The sequence below is a fragment of the Candoia aspera genome, chromosome 2 (genome assembly GCF_035149785.1).
Source record: "Candoia aspera isolate rCanAsp1 chromosome 2, rCanAsp1.hap2, whole genome shotgun sequence".
Taxonomy (NCBI): Eukaryota; Metazoa; Chordata; class Lepidosauria; order Squamata; family Boidae; genus Candoia; species Candoia aspera.
Window position 1 is genome coordinate 61,614,185 of NC_086154.1, and position 23,101 is coordinate 61,637,285.

Sequence of the window (23,101 nt, forward strand, 5' to 3'; positions counted from 1 at the left end):
GGTGGAGACTGAGAAGAGGTGTATTGTGAGACTTTAACCTGACAGGGCTTGCTCCTGTTCACCTTCATTCTTCCACTAGCAACAACTAACGGCTGTTCTCTTAGGTACTCAAATTCAGTTTTTTTTTTCTTGGAGGTCTCATAATTAGCCTCCTGCTGTGCAGTAACACCTAACACTCTGCCTCCTTTGATTCTCTCTTCACTCTCTTCAACTAAACTTGGCTAATTTCTGGTAATTCCTATCCTATCATTACCCAATAGCAGAAAGAATCTGATACTGATTTCACAGGTGCAAATTTTATTCTAGATACCATAGTAACATTTGCTGGAGAAATTACCCTCAACAAGCAAGCAAGCAAGCATACACAAAGCTTTCTGAAAATGTAGTGACATGCCTGTCCCCCCACCCCCTATATACTGGAATGACAGCTGGGGCAGAAAGGAAAGATGTCATGGAATAACCAGGCTTCCAGTAAAGGAGGCTTCCAGTAAAGGAGTTGGGGAAGGCTGGTGTGAATCAATTACCATTAGCAAGAATACTTGGTGGATCCTCCGTGGACATAGTATACTAATGTGATTGTGTGTGTGTGTGTGTATGTGTGTGTGTGTGAGAGAGAGAGAGAGAGAGAGAGAGATTGAGATTGTATGCTTCCCAGAAACATCTGACTGGCCAATGTTTGGTACAAAATGATGGAGCTGTGCTCAGATCCGGCAAATCCTGCGTTTAGATTGTGAATATTCTATCACAAAAAAGATTTACAGTAAATACGTCCTATTATAACTCTAAAGTATTTCTTTATTCTTTCTGCTTTCTTTATTCATCAGATCAGAAGAGACTTGAAAACAAATTACATATATTTTTGAGACTAGCACATTTGCAAACAGAATTGTGTTGGAAGGGATAATTCTTGAGGAGATAATAAGAGTGTCTTGAGACACTGAAAAACGTTCTGAAAGCTGAGGATAATTTAAAAAACCAGCAAGGGAAAAACAGAAAAGCTACCCTCCTGCATATGTATATGTTTGAAAAGAACTTTTTTGGGCTGTAAACCATGATGGATTCTGTGATCCCCAGTCTACCTGCCAGATAACTTGCATGAACTTAGGTCAGTGTTTCTCAATCTCAGCAACTTTAAGATGTGTGGACTTCCACTCCCAGAATTCCCCAGGCCAGCCACACTTTTTAAAGTTGCTGAGGTTGAGAAACACTCTTTTAGGCTGAGCATCTTCCAACGCACCTCACACTACCATCCACTGTTTATAACTGCTAAGTGAAGAGGTGCTTACCTCTTGTTCTCTTGTTTTTTGAGATTCAGATATCTCTTTCGTGCTGTCTTTGATATCTCTTTCTGGTTTTGAAGCTGTAATTTTCCGTTTTGACAATGGACTTTCAGAAGGTTTTGGAGACACTTCAGCTAATTTGGGCGGTGGCTTTTCTTCAGACGGAGCAGCAGGCATTTTTTTTTGGACTGTGGCAATTGGTAATTTGCTTTGTTCTGAAGTCCTGAGATGTGCAAGATGCCTGTCTTTAGCAGCTGATGTTTCGGGGTGCTGGGCTCCTCTCTGTTGCTGACCTCCAGCTTGGTGCCGGGGGGATCCAGCTGGCTGTTGCTTTGAAGTGGGCAGTGGCACTGGAGCAGGATCTCCTAGGCTTCCTTCTAGCAGCCTCTGAGTTTGGCAGTTCAAACACAGCCATTCGTTTTTCTGAAAAAAGGAGGAAAAAAATCCTAATATTCAATTGTTTTAATTGAAACAGTTACTCAACCATGAATGATATTTAATTCAAGGGTCAATGCAGATGCCTCTTCTATGGAAGCCAACGTGGACTCTTCTCTTCATTCACCTGTGACTTAACGTCCCTTTGCATTATGTAAAAATAGTAGATTTTGCTGCAAACCAAAGCTGCATGCTCTGCTGGACGAGCTGGGCTTATGGTACAAATGTGTTTATCTAAACATACGTTTCACTGTATCTATTCAGGAGAGCTTACTGTTAACCAAGCCTTACAAATACAGGCTTATCTGGAATAAGACAGTGTATGCTTTACACCAGGTCTTTCAGTGTTGTCTAGTAAATGCCAATTATCTAGATTTTCAAAAAAGAGAATGTTGGGACTGATACAAATCCTGCATTCTTACCACTGAACTACAGTCCTTCTTTCAGGCTTGGTTCTTAAATCTTACCTATTTGGACAACTTATACAAGTCTCTGTGTTTCAGTCTCAGTTCACTAGCAATAATGTGATAAGTTTTTAATCTCCAAATGTTGTGAAGAGCAATACCTATGTAGGACAACCATTTAATTACCTTTTTCAAAAGCTGTTCAAATAGTTTTAACACAAAACAGCCACTGTAGAAAATGCTTGTTTTGTTTCATTTTGTTTCATTTCATTTCATTTCACTTAATATGTGTCCAATCACAGAAGTCTCTTGGTGGTTTACAATAAAAAAATGTATCAGTAAAATCAACATCTTAAAAACAGTTCAAATAACAGGTAAAACAAATAAAATTAATTAAAATTAACAAGTATTCAAAAGTTAAAAGCCAGTTCAAAAAAATGTGTTTTAAGGGATTGTGTCATGTTCACCGTTTCAATGTGCTTGGTACATCGTAACGTTTCGCATGTCATTTGCCTGATACGTGTTTGATCTCGGGAGAGAGGAAGATTCCTCTTCAGGGAGTTGTTATCTGTTGGCTGCTGGGTTGGAATGTGTTTGGGTTATCTCATGTGTTCAAGGTTGCTTTCCCAGGATGTGTGGAAAACGGTTACCAGCACCTGGGAGGGGGGTGGTTGCTATGGCTGGTAGAGGGGAGGGATTACGTTTGGAGCCGAGGGTTTTTAGTTTGTATTTGGCGCGCTTTTAGTCATTCTCAGCTTTCTCTGTATCTGCCATAATTTCCCTAATAAATCAGATTTCATTTAAGTAACCTCTTGTGAGTCTGAGTGTTTGGGGTAGGCAACCATTACAGATTGCTTGGCGAGCCAGTTTGGTGTAGTGGTTAAGGCTTCAGACTACAAACCAGGAGGCCATGAATTCTAGTCCTGCCTTAGGCACAAAGCCAGTGGGATGACCTTGGGCCAGTCGCTCTCTCTCAGCCTTGGAAGCAGGCAATGGCAAACCACTTCTGAAAAACCTGCCAAGAAAACTGCAGGGCCTTGTCTAGGCAGTCTCTGAGAATCAGACATGATTAAATGGATTTTAAAAAATGGATTGATTAAATGTTAATGAAGATGTTAGGTCCCTCAGCTCTGTAGGCCCAAGTATAACCTCCTCAAATGACCTCATCAGGTGATCTCAATAAGCATGGCTTAGGTTCAAATAGCCTGAACTTAAGCCATATAGGGCTTTAGAGGTATTGACCACTCTTTGTTTTGTTTATCCTAAGTCTTAACAGAGATTTGAGACTTTAAGGTTATAGAAATTGTACACTAGAGGGGACTAAATATTTCAGACAGGAAAGGAAAAGGAAAAAAAAGTGATAGTTTGCCTTTTGGTTTTGGTTAGTACTGGAATTTACAAAATGACACAAAATGTTATGACATTTGAAACACTCCAGGAAATTTTTGAAGAATGGGGTCAGAAATTAGCAGCTACAGTGTTGGCAATGATGTCTGCTTCTATGGATAGACTATGTCCAAAAACTGTTAATGAAGGAATGACAGATGTGAAACAAATTTTGCCTGATGCAGAAATATTAGCACCAGAAATACGGGATAATAAAAAAAAAAGTGGATTATAAGACAGAGAAGACAACTAAAGTGGAAATACAAATGACAAGCCAAGAGAATGACCTGGATAAGGACTTTCTACTGGATATTCAAAAGGAGTTGGTTAAAGCTTTGAAGGTTAAAGTGGAAATACAAATGAGAAACCAAGAGAATGACCTGGATAAGGACTTTTTATTGCATTTACAAAAGAGGTTTGCTAAAGCCTTGAAGAAGCCTTTGGGATGGGAAAAAGAAAAATTGAAGAGAGATCAAATCCTATGATAGCAGCTGAATTAATTAAAGGTCAAGATTGTTAGAAGTAAAAGGAAGGAATATAAAGTTGGTTTGTTTGAACAAGGTTAAAATAAGACATGTTTCTATAAAGCTCTGGGACCCCTTTACGGACTTTTTGCTGACACCAGGACTGAAAAGTTGATTTATGGATTTGCATATAGATAGGGATGGGTTTTGGGAAGAAGAGATATTTGTTTGTAACCTTATAGGGAATGAAGAGTTACTAAATTTGTTTATACTTGTGATGAAGTTCGGAAGTCACTTCTTTAAATATCTATTTTTCTTTATCTTACTTTCTTCTTTTTCTTTTTCTTTCTTTGTACTTTTTCTATCTATCTCTCTTTTTCTCTTTGAGTTCAGTTTGTAATTAAAATTCTCAATAAAAAATATTTTTTTAAAAAACGGAATTATGGTTCTCTACAATGAACACCTCTGTCTTCTGGATTCAATTTCCATTTTTTTCATCCCTCATCCATCCCATTTCTGCCTGCTGATAGGTATTCAGGTGAGCCACGCCATTCCTTGAGAAATAGATCTGGATGTTATCAGCATAATGATAGCCAGTTCCAAATCCCCTGGTAATCTCACCCTAGTTTCAGATAGATATTGAAAAGCACTGGAGAAAGAGCTCCATAAACTGTGCTTTATTTCTAAATCTCTCAGGCATACCAGAAAGATACCATGGTTAATGGTATCAGAAATTGCTTAGAGGTCAAGAAGAACCCAAAGAGCTGAACTCCCTGTGCCAGGTCCCAAAGAAAGATCATTCATTTGGCCAAGGCAGTCTCCATCCCACAGCCCACACTGAAGGCAGTTTGACGTGGGTCAAGCTTGTCTCCTTTCCTACATTCTCCAGGACTGCCATTCTCCCAGCCAACTTCACCCATGGGAAGTTAGAGGAGCCTATACTTGTCTAACGCAGAGGAATCCAGGGTAAGCCTCTTAAGAAGAGGGCTGATAATTGTGTCCTTTAAGCAAGGAACCTCTTGCTCTCTTCCAGAGTCATGTATGATGTTAACTAAGGCATCTCTAATAACATCCCAGCAAAAAATAATAAGCCAAATTGGGCATGGATCCAGAGAACAAGTGGTGGGAGTCTGCTGCTGAAAACACTGATAAATTTTCATATTGACCCAGCAGGACCTAAATACTTAGATGCAATTAATGTACTGTGCATCCATTCATATTTGTATGGAAGATTATTAGTAACTTGTAATACTAGTAAATTGGCAGTCAGGATTTGGTTCACTCCATAAAGGACCAATTCATGTTAATTCTGCAATACAGGGGCTGCGCTTGGATGGTTCCCAGGCTGCAATACCAATACCTTAGTCTGACAGTAAATTTAATGAGTTCCTGAGTGTATGAATGCTGGCATGGGCGCATTCACAGGTGCTGTACTTATCATGTGTGCTCACTTGCTTTAGAACTATGGAAATGTGGTAAACATACTACGAACATGTTTTCTGATTTCAGCTGTAAATTAAGTAATTTAAGTAAAAGCCATAACATCACAACTGTTTTAAGTCCAGTATCTCTAGAGGAAAAAATGGGGGTAGGGGGAATATTTGAGATATTTTTACAAGCTTTTATTCAAAGTATATTCAACACATCTCCAAATCAAATACCACTGTTTTTTAAGAAAAGATACTCATCTTTCTCAAGAGCTGCTGCAGTAGCAGCAGCTTAAGATTATGACATGTACTGTAATGCCTTTTACTGCAATATACATTATAAAAAGGATAATTTTATTAAGAATTAAAAATGGGAAAGAAAGGGAGAACCACGATGTCCTAAAACGGTCCCTGTTTCTTGATTATAAAAATGCCAGTTCTAAACTCTAGCAATGTTATAATTGACTTACAGTTACCCTATTTTGCAGACTACAGTATAATGAAGTGCAGTCTCATTGATCAGGATTCATCTCTTGTCTGATGCTATTCCACTATGGTACTTAGGTGGTTCTACAGATGTTCCTCTCCTATGCTTGAAACTATCTATGAAATCATTCAGAGATTTGGGATGAGATGATAGCATGTTGATGATACATAACTCTAATTCTCCTTTACACCTGAAATAGTAAAAGCACTGAACCCTGAACTTTGACTCAGAAAGTGAATGGATAAGGGACAATTAACTGAAGATCAGCCCAGACAAAATGAAGGTGTTGCTTGGAGTGGCCCATTTGAAGACCACTTGGAAGAAAGATGGGATGTACTCAACGTAGCAATGATTTTTTTCTCTCCTCTATCCTCTGCCCCCAATGAAAATGAGAAAAATAATTTTGTGTACAATTGATTCAGTAAGCTGCCAATCAGACTGTATGGTAACATCATTTGAAGCTTTCTTGTTATCCTTAATCTGGGGAGTTGGGGAGGAGAAGGAAAATGAGAGAAAAAATGTGTGCCCATGGCTAAGAAAACCACCTGTTTTTCTGGATTGTTTTGGCAATGGTGCAGAACAAAGAGGATAGCTCTAATACCTCAGCAGCAAGGCAATATGCTCTCTGAAATAGTCAGTATGAAAATAAAAGGAGTAGTCTGTTTTCCATTTGGTGAAATCCCTACATTTTACTGGCTATGTTGAATGGTGACATATAGATTCTTATGATGATCTCCATTTGGATGGGCTAGCACTTCATTCTTTTTTTAATTGTACCACATTAACAATTGTAGAGATGAATTTCACTTTGGTGTGTATATGATGTTTTACACCTTGTTCTTAAAAACAGTCTGGAAGTAAAATATTAATCAGTGGTTTGCATATATAATACACTGGGATGTATATAAAAAAAACTGCATAGCGTATCTTTCAGTATGGTCAAAATTGGTCATACTGCACCTATCTTTCCTATTTCTTTGCTTTCTCGTGGATAACAACTACTTTGCTTAAGTTTCTTGTATCCTAGAGTGCTCCTTAAGTAGTACTCAGAATTACTGAATATGAAAAGAAAGCCTATTCTTGCTGGCTCATTTCAATTAATTTTTATTACACATTTTTGAATAAGCAGCAACGTGCTTGTAAAACACTGAGGTCATTTCATGCTGGCAAGCAGGTGATAAATGAAGCAGCAAGTGAAACATGTTGACTTGGGGTCAGACTGGTAGAGGTGGGGTTCATTTTCTAATCTATGAGACTGCTATACTGTAATCCGGGTCTATTTCAAGTGCATTTAACACCACTTCCTTTTTTTCTACAGATCACAGAAGTCTTAACGATAAAGCTCTGTTCACCTTCTCTCACCCCCCTTTCCTATCAATTTAGTAGCAAACATAGAACCATCAGGCAGTAGAGCAGTCAGCAGGGAAGGGTCTGAGAAAACCAGTGCTGTAGCACTATGAATCTATATTCACATGAACTAAGCCAGCTGTCATCTCCTCCCTGGAAGAGTGTGAGGAACAGATGGAGCTTCAAGAGTCCCTGAACTCAGGACCTGCACGGAGGCTATGTTAGGACCAGGCCCTGCATAATTCCCAGCAGCCCTGTCTCACCTGGGTAAAGATTCTGCACTGAGCAGATGGCCCAGCATCCAAAACCTAGGTCTGACAGACATAAAACGCTCAGCTGCAACAAGGCTTTGCTCTTCAGCATCCCTTCTGGCTAGCTAGTCCTTGAGGATGAGCAGCAGCTAGTGCTGAGCATAGATTCTGGAGATAGTTATTAAAGACTTTGGGAATAAACTAATAAAACCAAGTAGAGTTACTAAGCAGTGAAAGAGGTGTTGTGTTGTGTTGTGTTGTGTTGTATTGTTTTATTTTCTATCCCAGCTTTATTATTTTTATAAATAACTTAAGGCGGCAAACATACCTAATACCCCTTCCTCCTCCTATTTTCCCCACAACAACCCTGTGAGGTGAGTTGGGCTGAGAGAGAGTGTTTACCTGTTTACTTGGACCAATAAGCCCATTCCTTGGTTTTAGATTTGCACAGTGTATGTCTGGAACAATGGATGTATGCAAGTAAAGAAGGAACGTTATATTCAAAAATCAGATGGGGAGGGTCCCTTGTAAAGATAAGCATGAATATGGTCTGATCCAGCACAGATACTCTCTTTGTGTCTGCCTTTCCCTTCAATATAAACCTCTACAAGTTTTTTTGCCTCCACTGAGAAGTTGCTGGGTCTTTCAGTTATTATAATGGATTAGAGGCCATTCAAGTTTGTTTCTGAGTATGCAATACAGTAGGTTTTTGCCTTTTGATACATCAGCTTTCTGCCTGTCATTCTCCTGTACTGTAGAAATTATTTTTCTGACAGAAGTAGTGCACTTAACAATTTAAATAACCTCATACCTGTAGAAGGATATGGCTGAATCCAGCTTTGACATCCCTGAGATTCTGAGACAAAGCTATTGAGAACATTAAGCAACCCTTTTTCTGCCTCAGCTCGGTTGTGCAGGAAGGTAATGCTGAGTTAAAATGACAAGACAATTATTCTGAAAGTCCTGCTGTATTCACTCTCTTAAGGGACTATAATTAAAGTAACTGGCTGCTTCCATTGTTTCAGATCAGTGCTAAGACCCAACTCAAATGTCCCAATGGAGCAAAAGATGGGAGCAGGGATATATTGTAGAATAGAAAGGCAGAGATTTATCAGTACAGCAGCTTATATTAAAGGAGTAAAAGGCCTAGAAACCCAGAGATTGCGAGTTCCAGGCCTCCCTTACACACGAAAGCCAGCTTGGGCCAGTCGCTCTTTCTCAGCCCAACCCACCTCATAGGGTGGGGAAAATAGGAGGCAGGAGTACTGGGTATGTTCACCATCCTGGGTTACATATAAAAAAGGTGGGATAAAATAACAATAACAATAACAATAACAATATAATATAATATAATATATAGCAAAGTTAATGCAATGTATTTACAATCAATTTGTCATTAGGTACGTGATACCTACAGGTCTGTTTGGCAGCCCACATAAACCAAAATAAGAAAAAAAGTATTTCCTCAACTTCCTTTCCTCCCAACTTTCTTACATGCACAATTAAGGTTATACATTTCTTCAAACATAAATTCACAAATATAAATGTTGGACTGGTAATCGACTTTTACTTTCCCCCAAATAACAGTTGATTCAAACTGTAGAACAGAAATGCTCAGGACTCAACATTTCATATTTGTGCTGGATTTAATTATTTTTAAAATTGAATTTACGGAGTTTGTTATACACTTAACATTCCATCATATTAACAATAAAAAAGCTGGAAAAACAAAAACAAAACTGAAAGTGCAGAAAGTCACAGAAACATCCCAGAAGGTGACAGTGGCAAATTACTTCCATATCATCGTCAATAAAACAACACGGATGTGTAGATGTAGCCTACCAGGAGTCAAGATCTCTTCCAGGGAGACTTCCCTTTATAGCCACCAGGAGTTATATAAGTACATTGCATGAGCTAATAAAATAACTATACTATAGAGAAATAAGCGCCTTGAACTGCTGAAAAATAGAGACAGTGAAAGCACACATTAAAAATATAAAATCAAGCAAAAGAAAAACAGTGACACTGCAACCTCTTGTTTTCAATTGAAGATTCCAAATATGAGAAAGGCTAATGATGAACTGAGGAATGGAAGTGTTTTATTTGGCCTTTAGTCATTAGGAAAGTAACTTTATATACTATCATCACTTTCTCAAAAAGTATTCATCCAGTTTTGAGCAGAAGGTGGAGGGTGGGAATGACATTTCCTAGCTTGGCAACATTTCTGCTAAAAAGTTATTAATTCTAACCAATGTAGTCAAGTTGTTAAATACAAAATATTTGAAAATTGGATACACACACAGTCAACTACTCAAGAGATGGTGATGGTGGTGGATTCTTTTAGAGACCTGAGAATGAATGGGATTAGGGAGTGGTGAGTATCCGCTTAGAAAGTCTGTTTCAAATAATGCGGTTTAAGCGTCATTCTGTTCATATGTACGCATGACAAAGCAATGAATATAAATCTAAGCAATGAATATAAATCTATAATCAAATCAATTGATTTGATTATTTCTGATTAAGGACTAAAGAATTAGTAAAGGACCCAAGTGTGATGAGAGGGTTAAATGCTAGGAGAATGTTGAAAATGATAAGGCTGGAGGTGTAAATGTTGTCACTGGAAAAATGTTCAAATATAGATTTAGTTGCCATATGGAATGGCTGTATGATTTGTCTAACACGTATGTCAAGATTGCACCTGGGCCTGATAACTAAAAGAATGTTATTAGTCTATACAGGGGGAAAGATATCGAACGTGAATACAAAAACAACAGGGGGATTAGTTTGTTAAGTCTGTCTAAGAAGCTGTTTGGAAGAGTTCTCTCTGAAGGACTATGAGAGGTGACAATGAGAAAATTTTGGAAAGTGCAGCTTTATGTCAGGCAGGGTATGTGCAGACCAGGTTTTGCTCTTTAGCAAGGTCATTGAGAAATGTATGAATGTGAGAAACAAACTTTATTTTAAGTTTGTTGATTTAGAAGCAGTGTATGATAAAGTCAGTAAGTTTGCATTATGGAACATTTTGCAAGAATATGGAATTGCAGGTTGGTTGCTGAAGGTAGTGACAGCAATATATGTGATGGCAATGAAGCATGCATGAGAATAAAGACAGTGCTTACTTTACATTGAGTATGGAATGAGATAAGGATTTCTTTTATTTTTTTTCTGTCTCTTGGAAAGAGGAAGAGGAAGGAAGGAAGGAAGGAAGGAAGGAAGGAAGGAAGGAAGGAAGGAAGGAAAGAAGGAAGGAAGGAAGGAAGGACATCTCATTGTTGAAGATATTAATGTATGAGGAATGCTTGTGGGGAGGATAGAAGTTGCTGGTTTGAGATGTGATGGTGTATGTTTTTAGGAGGAGAGCAATGGCATCTTTTTCTGACCTCACTTTTAATAACTTTTCATCTAAAACTGAAGGCTGTAACTATACACTTTTTGGTTTCAATTCTCTATTTACTTATCTTATTGTTTCTATTATTTTGTATATTGTTTTTAAACCACCTTGGTGGGTTGTGGTTGGAGGAGAAAGATGGTATAGATGAAAAAAAATGAAAATATGGTATAGAAAGATGGCATTAATGAATAAATAAAAATATGGAAGAAAAAATATAACTCTTAGTTGCCAAAATGCATTCATAAATTTCACAGGTGACAGTAGCAGAAAGCAATTCTGGTAGCTGACTTCTATGTTATCTGCATCCAAATCCTGATCTACTACTATTTATCCTCTTGATTTTGAATCTAAACTCTCTGTATATGAATGAAATAAAATTCAACAGGGCTGTTGTGATCTGTAGAGATTAAATTAAAATCTTAAAAATGCCAAGGTGTGCAGAATACTCAAATTTCAAAAACCAAATATAGATTCCAAAATCAGCTTCAACTTTTCCAGCCAAATTTCTGAATCAAAAATATTCAATCAAATAAGAAAATAGTCCCTTTTCTTATGTTACTTTAAATATTTTAATTATATTATATTATTATATACAATACTTATAAACCGCTTAAAGTCTGACCAGATTGAGGCAGTGTATACTGTAATTTTCATAATAAAGAAAGAAATAGGGGTAGATAGATAAAATAAAGACAAGAGGTTAGGATATCATAGTTAACAATATAGTCACATTTGCGATAGTCGGAAACCATTTATTGGTGTTTGACTTTTTGGTTCGTTAGTGTTTGATTTAAGTGTTATATGTTTGTAATTTTGTAAATGTAATATGTTTGTTTTTGTATTTTGTTTTTAATGTCAGATGAAATAAAGGATTTAAAAAAAAGAAAGAACCTACTACTTCGTGTTGCTCTGGGGGCAGAGTGGTCTACTTAACTTCTTGAATGGGATTTGTAAGAAGGAAACTTTGTTTTCCTGTTAGGAGAAAAATAAGAACTTGGACTATAACTTTTTCTGGTTTTACCACATCTGGATTATATTTGCAGAACGGTTAGGGAATTATGAAGGACAAAGCATGTCATATTCCATTGACACACATGCTTGGGATTAAGTAATGTCTCCTAAATTCTTTTTTTTTTAATCCCTTTTTTGTTTTGAGACAAAATGCAATAACTTGGCACTGAAAAAAAGTTCCTAACACAAGGAATAACAAATTTGAGACCAAAAGTCTATCCAAAGTCTCTCAGCCCCTTCTATGACTGGGACAATTGATCATCACTGTCACAGCATTTTATGTAAGAAAAGATTATTTTTTCCTTCTGGTGAAGCTGTCATGCTGCTGCCATTTGTTAGAGCACCAGATCAACATGTTGAGACAAGAATTTCATGGTTAACTTTGCTTCACAACAGACTAGAGCCATCTGTAACACCTTGGATACATGGAAGTTGGTTCCAGATGGTCTCATCTGCCTCATTACACAGGTTTTGACTGGATCTAGAGTGCAACCATACACACAGGAACTCTGCAGGAATTCATCCTGTAGGCATGAGTTAAAGATCTGTTGCAACAGAAGTGCATATGGAATTTCATCCCTACAGCCTTGTTCATCTGCTTCCTCCATTGCCTACTTCTCATGGCTAAGAATTAAGAGCCTTTGATACTGATGGCAGCAGATGGAAGAGAAGGCAAACTCATTCTCCCATTTCTTTGAAGCAATGCTTTCATCCTAGTTCTTGCATCCCACCCCGATCCACAAATCCCAGGAAAATAATGCTGACACCCACGTGGATTTCTGGAGAGTTCTCTCCAGAAGACTCTGTTGAGTACTTATTATCAAGAATCCCATTCCCTGAAGAATCTGATGACTACAATAAAAAGTTTTGGCCTTTTAAAGCATTGATATATGTCTTGAGAAGTGGGGGTCTTAGGACCTAAAAGGACTATTTTAATTAGACTATAAAATGTTGGCAGTAGCTATTCTCTTCGGTCTTAAAATGAAAGTCCAGAGACTTTAGCTCAGGAGTAGGCAAGGCTTTGAGACCAGTGAACATATTTGGAATTTTGAAAGCCTGTGAGAGAGACTCTGAGAAAATGGCTCCCAGAAAGCTTGCCTATTCATCTAGTCATTTCCACTGTAGGCATATAACACTCATTTACCAGACAACTAACTGGTGAGTGGTTCTCTGCTGTTCCAGAAAATTTATCTTTCATGGTTTTTTTCCCCCCTGGACAGGATATGTTTCTAAACAACACTCTCAGCTTCAGTTTTCCATCCTTTTTATTCACTATGATTGTTAATAGATACTATAGGGCTCTAAGAAATTTTTGGATATTAAGATAATATTGGAGGCAAAAGCTTTTCCTGCAGAATGTCAGCTTCCCACTTAATTATTTTAAATTAAAAGAATAAAACACAAATGTAGGTAGGGAACTTAGAGAACATTGAAGAAGGTATTGACGGGTACTATTTGGCCATCCCTGCTTTAGCTGAGACCAGAATAATTCTTAACGGCAGCTATTCATATCATATTGCATACTCACCTAAGCTGTCATTGGCTAGAATGATAGAAGCCCTGACAGAGTAGCGCTTTTCCCTGGCACCAACGAAGTAGTGTAGAAAGCTTGATGGCAGAAAACATAGTTGCAATCAATAAACTTTGGAGCCAACACTTTTCACATTCCATCTCAACTTGTTTATGAGGCATCTTGGAGTAAGTATGTGATCCATCTTTCAAAGATGTTTCATGTGATTCAGGGTGTTTAGTTTTATGTTAAGCATACATAAACTGTACCCCCCCAAAACTAGCTATCTCCACTACTTCCACACACCATACGTTAAATAAAACAGGCAGGCATACCAGAGGAAAAACTCTTGTTCCCTACCATCTTCTCTAGCCTCCACACTCCTTACTATGAAATCACCAGAACGCTTCCTTTTTTTCTGGTGAGATAAGCACACTTCAGAACAAAGCACTGGATTGCAACTATATGGTATCCAGAGATGTTCTGGGAAATCAAGATAGCCCTAGAATCTGGTACTTGACTTTGCAGCAAACTTTCCAATTAAAGCCATTTTATTTAAAAATACTTTTTAAATCAAGAGGAGCAAGGAATTTGGTTGGTGCTAAAGCATGTATGCAGGCTTGTTCATGTCCCTGAGCACCATGTTAGAAGCTGGAATATAAAATATAACTGACAATTTTATTTGTTTGTTTGCTTGCTTATTAATCATCTTTACTCTTTTCAATGCCATGTATGTCTTACTGGGTAGGACTTCCACAGGGGAGGGGAGTTAGGACTGCTTCTGGGTAGTCAAGCACCACACTTCAGCATAGGAGGCACCCAGAGCAGGCCCTCAGAGATGATCTCAGGTTATAGACAGGAATGCACTGAAAGAGGCCTTTCTTCAGATACTGACATTGTTTTTCTGCATGAACCTTCCTCTGATTTCTTTAGTCTGAATGGCATAGGTAGATGGAAGGTCTATGTAGGGAAGAAATGGAACCCCTATATGGTCCAAAGTCCAATCATAATAATAGTGCTATTAAGGAAGATTGCACTATTTCTGGCCAGTTCACCTTTTCCTTTGAAAATCCTACATTTTTTTCATATTTGTTCTCCCTTAAATTGTGTGTCATTATGGTTTTGGGTGACTTCACTGGACTCTGTCTAAAGCTGAAATCTCACAGCTGCTGAAATGCTTGTGGAGTCAGTTAAGTACATAGCCTCCTTTCCCCTAGGGTCCAAAAGTGCTGACCATATGGCAATTCCCAGTTGGAACCCACTAAACTTATTTATGAATTTATTTGGTACTCTATTCCCTGGTGATTTCAAGGCACATTCATTCAGTTGTGCTTCAGGTAACGGAACAATTAATGCTGTTGATGACTCTTTTTTCCAGGAGATCCATTAGTTCCTGCTGTGTGGTGAAGTTTGTTATCATGATTATAGGCTTCTCCTGGAGAGAAGAAGCAAGTGCTAATCCTCAGGGAGACGGATGGTACTGTGGGAATTCAGAGTAAAAATAGCCCATTGAAATAAAGAGAGTTGCCATGGCAATCGGAAAAATAGAAATGCTGAGATGGACAGGCAGTGGAGAGAAAAGCTACTTTTCATGAAATTAGCTCTATCATTTCTGTAGTTATATAATGTATGAACTTCCATACATATATGGTTTTCCTTGGTCAACACCTGTTGAAACACATATGCCAACAATAACACACTCACATACATACATATCTCCTGTGAGGCACTGCATGTGGTAAATTGTTGGTTCTCAGGCTTGATTCATTCACATGACTACTTTTATTTTACATGAGTCCAAAAACTTAGGCAGCATGTAAACACATCCTGTCTTCCTTAATTTTCTCAGCAAAGCATAAAGGAAAATGTACTGATTCTCTATGAAAGCAAAATGTCAATATTAGCCTTCCATTGTAGGCTAATATATCATGGACCATGCAACCCAGCAGTTTCCTGAGATTCCATGACAGAGTCCTCCTTCTTGGGGGAGATGGGCAGTGATAGCAATTTGAAAATAAATAAAAAAATAAAACTCAGTTACAGAGATCCCATGGAATGTAGAACCCAGTGTACCAAGAACATCTCTGATGTTATGACAGATAATGACGAGGAACAGTATGCTGTATATGGAACTTTTAGGCACATGTTTACCGAAAGGTATTAGGACCTCTTTCTAGAATATCGAAGTGGTCCTAAGCAAATCTTCCTGAAAATGATAGGTCACATGTATGGCAATACAACTCTGGAGGCCTTTTCTGGTAACTTCAGATGGTGATAAAGGGACATCCAAAGCAGAAGCAGTCAGAGCAAGTGAAGAAGCAAGACTCACCCACAAGTAATTATTAGCACTCATGTTACATGAATAGCACATTTAGATATAAGTCTGGCCATGAGTCATTCTTAACCTGCAGAGATCCCCAGTTCAGATTTTAAACGGTACAGTAATTGCATTTTTTTTAAAGAAAGTAATTTGACCAGTCCTTACTATGCCAAGAAGATAACTTGCAATTGAATTAATGCTCTGTTATCATGCTAAAGAGAGTTAAGTAAATTACTAGGTGTCCTGTTAATTAGTTTTTGCAGTATGTTTTCTATTCCTCACAACAAACCTGTTATTTTTATATTACAACTTGAGGAGGAAGTTTAGGCTCAAAAAGAAAACATTTTGTAAAGTCATGAGGTAAGTTTTGAATCAGGTGCACCCTGTTACGTCACTCAGTCTCTTAGCCACTGCCCTACAGTAGGTGAGAAGAAAGCTTACTTATGGGCAACTGACAGTGGGAAGTGATGACACATCTTCGGCTAAGGTAAAACCCACTGGTCTGTTTTATAAACATCATCCGTATTTTCATGATGATAAATGGTTTGATATCAGACTGTAAGACTTACGTTCCCGAGCCAACTCAATCTTTCTAATAGTTATAAATAAATCCAAAGACATACTTCCAGTGTTTATAAGTTTTTGCTGGTTTTGTTCTAAGTTCATTCAGTTGCTTAGCCCGTTCAGAATGCCTCATTCCACTTACACTGTGAACTTATCCTCACCCTTAGCAGTCCATAAAGACAGCTAACCTGCTACAGTAGCTTCAGTCATCCCCATGGAACAGTAGACTAGGGCAGGGGTTTCCACAGTATGTTTTGTTCTGTGAGAACTGGATGAGGTCCTGTGAGAGACTAAGGGCAAACAAGCAAAAAAAAAAAAAGTCCAATGCAGCCAGTTTTCTATCACTAGAGCTTTGTCTCTTGATCAGGGGTTCTAGGTTTTTTCTTTAAACTAGCAGGTTCTGAGCCTGAAAAAGTTTGGAAACCCCTGGACTTGCACAGTTGCAGACTTTCTAAACCAGTTTGTTTTGTTGCTTGATTTTAGTTTTGGAAGACCAACAACCTCCAAATCAGGATTCTCTTTGCTTATTACTGTCACAGTAGAAGTTATGTCTTATTATGAACAAAGACTTTATTATATTGACCTAAACTTCCAAATTTCTTGTTGAAATTCTTAGTATCATTTATTTAAAAAGCTGCTGTTCAATTGAGTATCAAGCTCTCTGTTGGGGAAAGAGCAAGTGAAGATAATAGAAGTGTGCCAGTTAGAAGTAAAAATAGCAGGCTTTGTCCACCCACTTCCTCTTTAATTAAATTCCAAAGCTAGAAACATTAGAGAATGTGTAGGGCTGACCTGAAAAAGATTAGTTCTTACTCAGTTTTCAGGATACAAGTACATAAAAGTCTGATCAAGTGAGAGTGCTTCACTAGAGCTGAGTAATAGGAAGAGATTTTTTTGCAGAATGACAAAGGTTTATGCACATACCCTTCCAGCTACAAGAGAACATGCTCCCATCCGTTGTTCTTCCCAAATTTCCAGCATCTCAAATGACTACCTATTATTAATCTCAGGACATAACTTTTCCAAATTCATTTCAAAGCAGCAAACACAAGCATGCATACATGAAAACACTGTAAAATCAAATTCACACAATGTATTAAAAAGCATCAGAAAACATTAGCATCTGTTAAAAGTCCTAAACACTTGGGATTTGGGGCTCCTTTCTCCAGTTCTCTAGGGTGAAATTGGAATGAAGTGATGAGACTCTCTTTAAAAAGCAGTGCGAGTGCTTGAAATGTCAGTGATTTTTGGTAAGGAGATGTCTTGGAGTGATCTCTTGCTATGTGTTAATTTAGGACAAGATAAATTTACTGAAATAATAGTTCTTAGGATGATTAACAATTCTCTGGAGGTATGAGAATGAATGAATGAATGAATGAATGAATGAACAAACAAACAAACAAACAAACAAACAAATGATATGTCTAGTTCAATGGGTTGTGAGTAACCACACTTATTACTGGCATCCAGCCTTGTGTTATTTATCTTGTCATGTTCTCTGGAGCCAAAGCACCCTTTGGACCAATCATCATCATCATCATCATCATCATCATCATCATCATCATCTCTACCTATCTTTTTGCAGTTGCCTGCAGAACAGTATAACCAAGCTATGGGTGTTGGTGAATAATTAGGATAGACATTGAAAATTAGCCTGCTTGAGAAATTAGTCACCCAGCTAGATGATAGCTCACCCTTCTATTTGTTGATCAATTTCTGACTCTTTCAAATCTATCCTTACTTGATGCTTTAATGAGGAGACTTATATGATGTGACAACGACCTACTTATTTATATTCTTTGCTTGTTCAGATGTAGCTGTCTGATTCTGAAGACTTAAGAGAACACAAATGTTTACATTAACACGTTAGGTTAGAGAATACATGCAGAGCACAGGTTCTTGAATTCTTCCAAAGCCATTTATGCCAGAAGAGGAGTCTGTATTTTATTCTATGTAATGGAATAAAGTATTGTGTGTGTGTGCTTCTGCTTCCTCCTCATGTAATGTCTCTCTGTGTTTGTGTATATGTGTACACTGGGAAGTACAGGGCAGGCAGCATGCATTCTGCTCTGGGCCACATGACTGGGAAGGAAGAAGGAGAGAGGCTTAGAATGGAACAATCAGCAACATTCCCAGCCACTAGCCATGTGCCTATTCTAAAAGGGATGCATGGGGGAATTTTTTCCTGGGATGTTTTTCTCTACTGCCCTCAGCTTCATCCAGTGCATTTTCCAACTTGGTCTTTCTTCTGCTGGCTTCTCCACCCTTACAAAATTTGGTCCCATTGTGTTCAGTTTTTGGAGAGCTGTCCTACTGATAGATAGATGGACAAAATCCTGAGCAACTTAACATAATTTCTTTCTAACATTCTGTTGGTTTGGGAAGAATAAAAATGGAATATAATGCCCCCAGTACTGCACCTGTGGGATTACCACTTAATTTAAGAGAGAAGATACATACTTTCCTTAATCCTTCTGCTTCACAGATACGTAATAAAATGTTCTCAACATCTAACAGATACCATTTGCATAATTTTAAAATATGCCATAGGAACTTTTTAAGGCAATATTACTAGATAGTACACCATAAAACAAAATGTATCCTAAAGCCAGAAAATAAGTATATGCTGCAGAAAACAAAAATAGATGCCTCTCATAAATGACTGTTCCTACCCACCAAAATATCAAAATGTTGCCATCAAAGTGATAAAATATGTGTTGTGAAGTCACGATGCAAACTCTGCCCTTTTGTACTAGTGTCATGAAGTTGCATGTAAATATATAAGAGACAGATCTTGTCCCTCCCCCTACCCCCCAGCTTTCAAACAACTATGATGCCTCTTTTATTTATTTAAACAATTTAGAAGGCCATCTCCCAACAGTGACTGGGCAGTGTATAAGGGTTAAAATCACAACGTGCTAAGGCTAAGTCCTAAACATATATTATCTCCTTCAGTTCTATTCATGTGTAAGCTGTACATATGTAGATGGACAAGGATACCATCTCCATCATCATTTATCATTCTTTCCACCCTCTAAATCTGGTGGGTGACTATGTGTAGCAGAGTCATCTTTTATCTGGGCAGTCTTTTCTTATATTTGTAGTACCCTGAGAAAAAATTACAGAACTAATCCTGTGAGTTAGTGAACGTTGTTCATTATTGTTGATGCAAATGTAACCTAAATTAAATAGCAGTAGTTGATTTTATTTATGTATTCTTATGTTGAAAGCAATGCCATATGGATATGATTTCATATGTATTCCTTAAAAAGTATTAATAGAACTGATTAAAAATAATCATGCTTTAAAACATTCCTGCATTGTTTTTGCATTTGAAAATTAAATAAAAACTGAAGATTTTTAAATCTCAGAAAGAGAAGGTAACAAAAATCTAGGACATAGCTAAACACCTTTTTAGCATACCCTTTCATCTGGTGTCATGTACAAATATGGTCTAAGATATTGTAATAGTTGTTGTGAACCTTAAGTTTTATGCATCACAAACTTTCATTTGATTTTACCATGGCTTCATCAGATGGACCAGTACCACTGTACAGAATGAAATGCGGGGTGACAAAACAACACTGAGTCATAAAAGGCACCATGTGAGGTCACAATGGATAAAAGAGGCTCTATTCAAAAGTCTTCTGTTCCAGAGTATTTCCTAAGGTTACTTAATAAATCAATGAATTTGTTGTGCATTTACCACTCATTTTTAATTTTAATATGATTTATTCCATAAAATGTTATAAGATATGAATGAAAATATCCATCATAAAAGAACTTTTAAAAATAAATTAATGATTTTGGGTAAATTCACCTTTCAGAAAAAGCCAAATAAACCATACTATAGTTCTTACTCTTAAATAATTGGAGTTCAGAATCAAGTGATCTACTGATAATCACTCAAAGATCTACCAATAAATTCCAGTCTACCTTCTCCCTCTTCAGCAAAGGATCGTTACCTTGTCGTGGTGCTGGAGCTTGAGCACCTCAATGATGCCATGAGCTAAACCGTGAAGGGCCACCCAAGACGGGAAGGTCATGACAGAGAGGTCAGACTAAATGCGATCCCTGGGGAAGGTAATGGCAACCCACCTCAGTATTCTTGCCGTGAAAACTAAATGGATCAGTACAACCAGAGATATGTCGGTATACCATCGGAAGATGAGACCCCCAGGTCGGAAGATGGTCAAAATGCTACTGGGGAGGAACAGAGGATGAGCTCAACTAGCCCCAGACGTGATGACGCAGCTAGCTCAAAGCCGAAAGGACGGCTAGCTGCCGACGGTGCTGGTGGTGAACGGCGAATCCGATGTTCTAAGGATCAACACACCATCGGAACCTGGAATGTAAGATCTATGAGCCAGGGCAAATTGGATGTGGTTATTGGTGAGATGTCAAGATTAAAGATAGACATTCTGGGCGTCAGTGAACTGAAATGGACTGGAATGGGCCACTTCACATCCAATGACCACCAGATCTACTACTGCGGACAAGAGGACCACAGAAGAAATGGAGTAGCCTTCATAATTAATAGTAAAGTGGCCAAAGCAGTGCTTGGATACAACCCAAAAAACGACAGAATGATCTCAATTCGAATTCAGGGCAAGCCATCTAACATCACAGTGATCCAAATATACGCCCCAACCACAAATGCTGAAGAAGCTGAAGTAGAGCAGTTCTATGAGGATCTGCAGCACCTACTGGACAACACGCCTAAAAGAGATGTTATTTTCATCACAGGAGACTGGAATGCTAAGGTGGGCAGTCAAATGACACCTCGAATTACAGGTAAGTATGGCCTGGGAGAACAAAACGAAGCAGGACACAGGCTGATAGAATTTTGCCAAGACAATTCACTCTGCATAACAAACACTCTCTTCCAACAACCTAAGAGACGGCTTTATACATGGACTTCACCAGATGGACAACACCGAAATCAGATTGATTACATCCTTTGCAGCCAAAGGTGGCGGACATCTGTACAGTCGGTAAAAACAAGGCCTGGAGCTGACTGTAGTTCAGATCACGAACTTCTTCTTGCACAATTTAGGATCAGACTAAAGAGATTAGGGAAGACCCACAGATCAGCTAGATATGAGCTCACTAATATTCCTAAGGAATATGCAGTGGAGGTGAAGAATAGATTTAAGGGACTGGACGTAGTAGATAGGGTCCCGGAAGAACTCTGGACAGAAGTTGGCAGCATTGTTCAGGAGGCGGCAACAAAATACATCCCAAAGAAAGAGAAAACCAAGAAGGCAAAATGGCTGTCTGCTGAGACACTAGAAGTAGCCCAAGAAAGAAGGAAAGCAAAAGGCAACAGTGATAGGGGGAGATATGCCCAATTAAATGCAAAATTCCAGAGGTTAGCCAGAAGAGATAAGGAATTATTTTTAAACAAGCAATGCGCGGAAGTGGAAGAAGACAATAGAATAGGAAGGACAAGAGACCTCTTCCAGAAAATTAGAAACATTGGAGGTAAATTCCAGGCAAAAATGGGTATGATCAAAAACAAAGATGGCAAGGACCTAACAGAAGAAGAAGAGATCAAGAAAAGGTGGCAAGAATATACAGAAAACCTGTATAGGAAGGATAACAATATCGGGGATAGCTTTGACGGTGTGGTCGGTGAGCTAGAGCCAGACATCCTGAAGAGTGAGGTTGAGTGGGCCTTAAGAAGCATTGCTAATAACAAGGCAACAGGAGACGACGGCATCCCAGCTGAACTGTTCAAAATCTTGCAAGATGATGCTGTCAAGGTAATGCATGCTATATGCCAGCAAATTTGGAAAACACAAGAATGGCCATCAGACTGGAAAAAATCAACTTATATCCCCATACCAAAAAAGGGAAACACTAAAGAATCTTCAAACTATCGAACAGTGGCACTCATTTCACATGCCAGTAAGGTAATGCTCAAGATCCTGCAAGGTAGACTTCAGCAGTTCATGGAGCGAGAATTGCCAGATGTACAAGCTGGGTTTAGAAAAGGCAGAGGAACTAGAGACCAAATTGCCAATATCCGCTGGATAATGGAAAAAGCCAGGGAGTTTCAGAAAAACATCTATTTTTGTTTTATTGACTATTCTAAAGCCTTTGACTGTGTGGACCATAACAAATTGTGGCAAGTTCTTAGTGGTATGGGGATACCAAGTCATCTTGTCTGCCTCCTGAAGAATCTGTATAACGACCAAGTAGCAACAGTAAGAACAGACCACGGAACAACAGACTGGTTTAAGATTGGGAAAGGAGTACGGCAGGGCTGTATACTCTCACCCTACCTATTCAACTTGTATGCAGAACACATCATGCGACAAGCTGGGCTTGAGGAATCCAAGGCTGGAGTTAAAATCTCTGGAAGAAACATTAACAATCTCAGATATGCAGATGATACCACTTTGATGGCTGAAAGTGAAGAGGAACTGAGGAGCCTTATGATGAAGGTGAAAGAAGAAAGTGCAAAAGCTGGCTTGCAGCTAAACCTCAAAAAAACCAAGATTATGGCAACCAGCTTGATTGATAACTGGCAAATAGAGGGAGAAAATGTAGAAGCAGTGAAAGACTTTGTATTCCTAGGTGCAAAGATTACTGCAGATGCTGACTGCAGTCAGGAAATCAGAAGACGCTTAATCCTTGGAAGAAGAGCAATGACAAATCTCGATAAAATAGTTAAGAGCAGAGACATCACACTGACAACAAAGGCCTGCATAGTTAAAGCAATGGTGTTCCCCGTAGTAACATATGGCTGCGAGAGCTGGACCATAAGGAAGGCTGAGAGAAGGAAGATCGATGCTTTTGAACTGTGGTGTTGGAGGAAA

At 38.4% G+C, this 23,101-nt stretch overlaps 1 protein-coding gene across 1 annotated transcript in view; it reads right to left on the reverse strand.

The window, feature by feature from the left end:
- Positions 1-23,101, reverse strand: part of BSN (bassoon presynaptic cytomatrix protein) — a 215,656-nt gene that overhangs the window by 31,903 nt on the left and 160,652 nt on the right. The window contains exon 4 of the mRNA XM_063292864.1: positions 1,287-1,703. Within this exon, the coding sequence (XP_063148934.1) occupies positions 1,287-1,703 (417 nt within the window). The remainder of the gene's footprint in view (positions 1-1,286; positions 1,704-23,101) is intronic.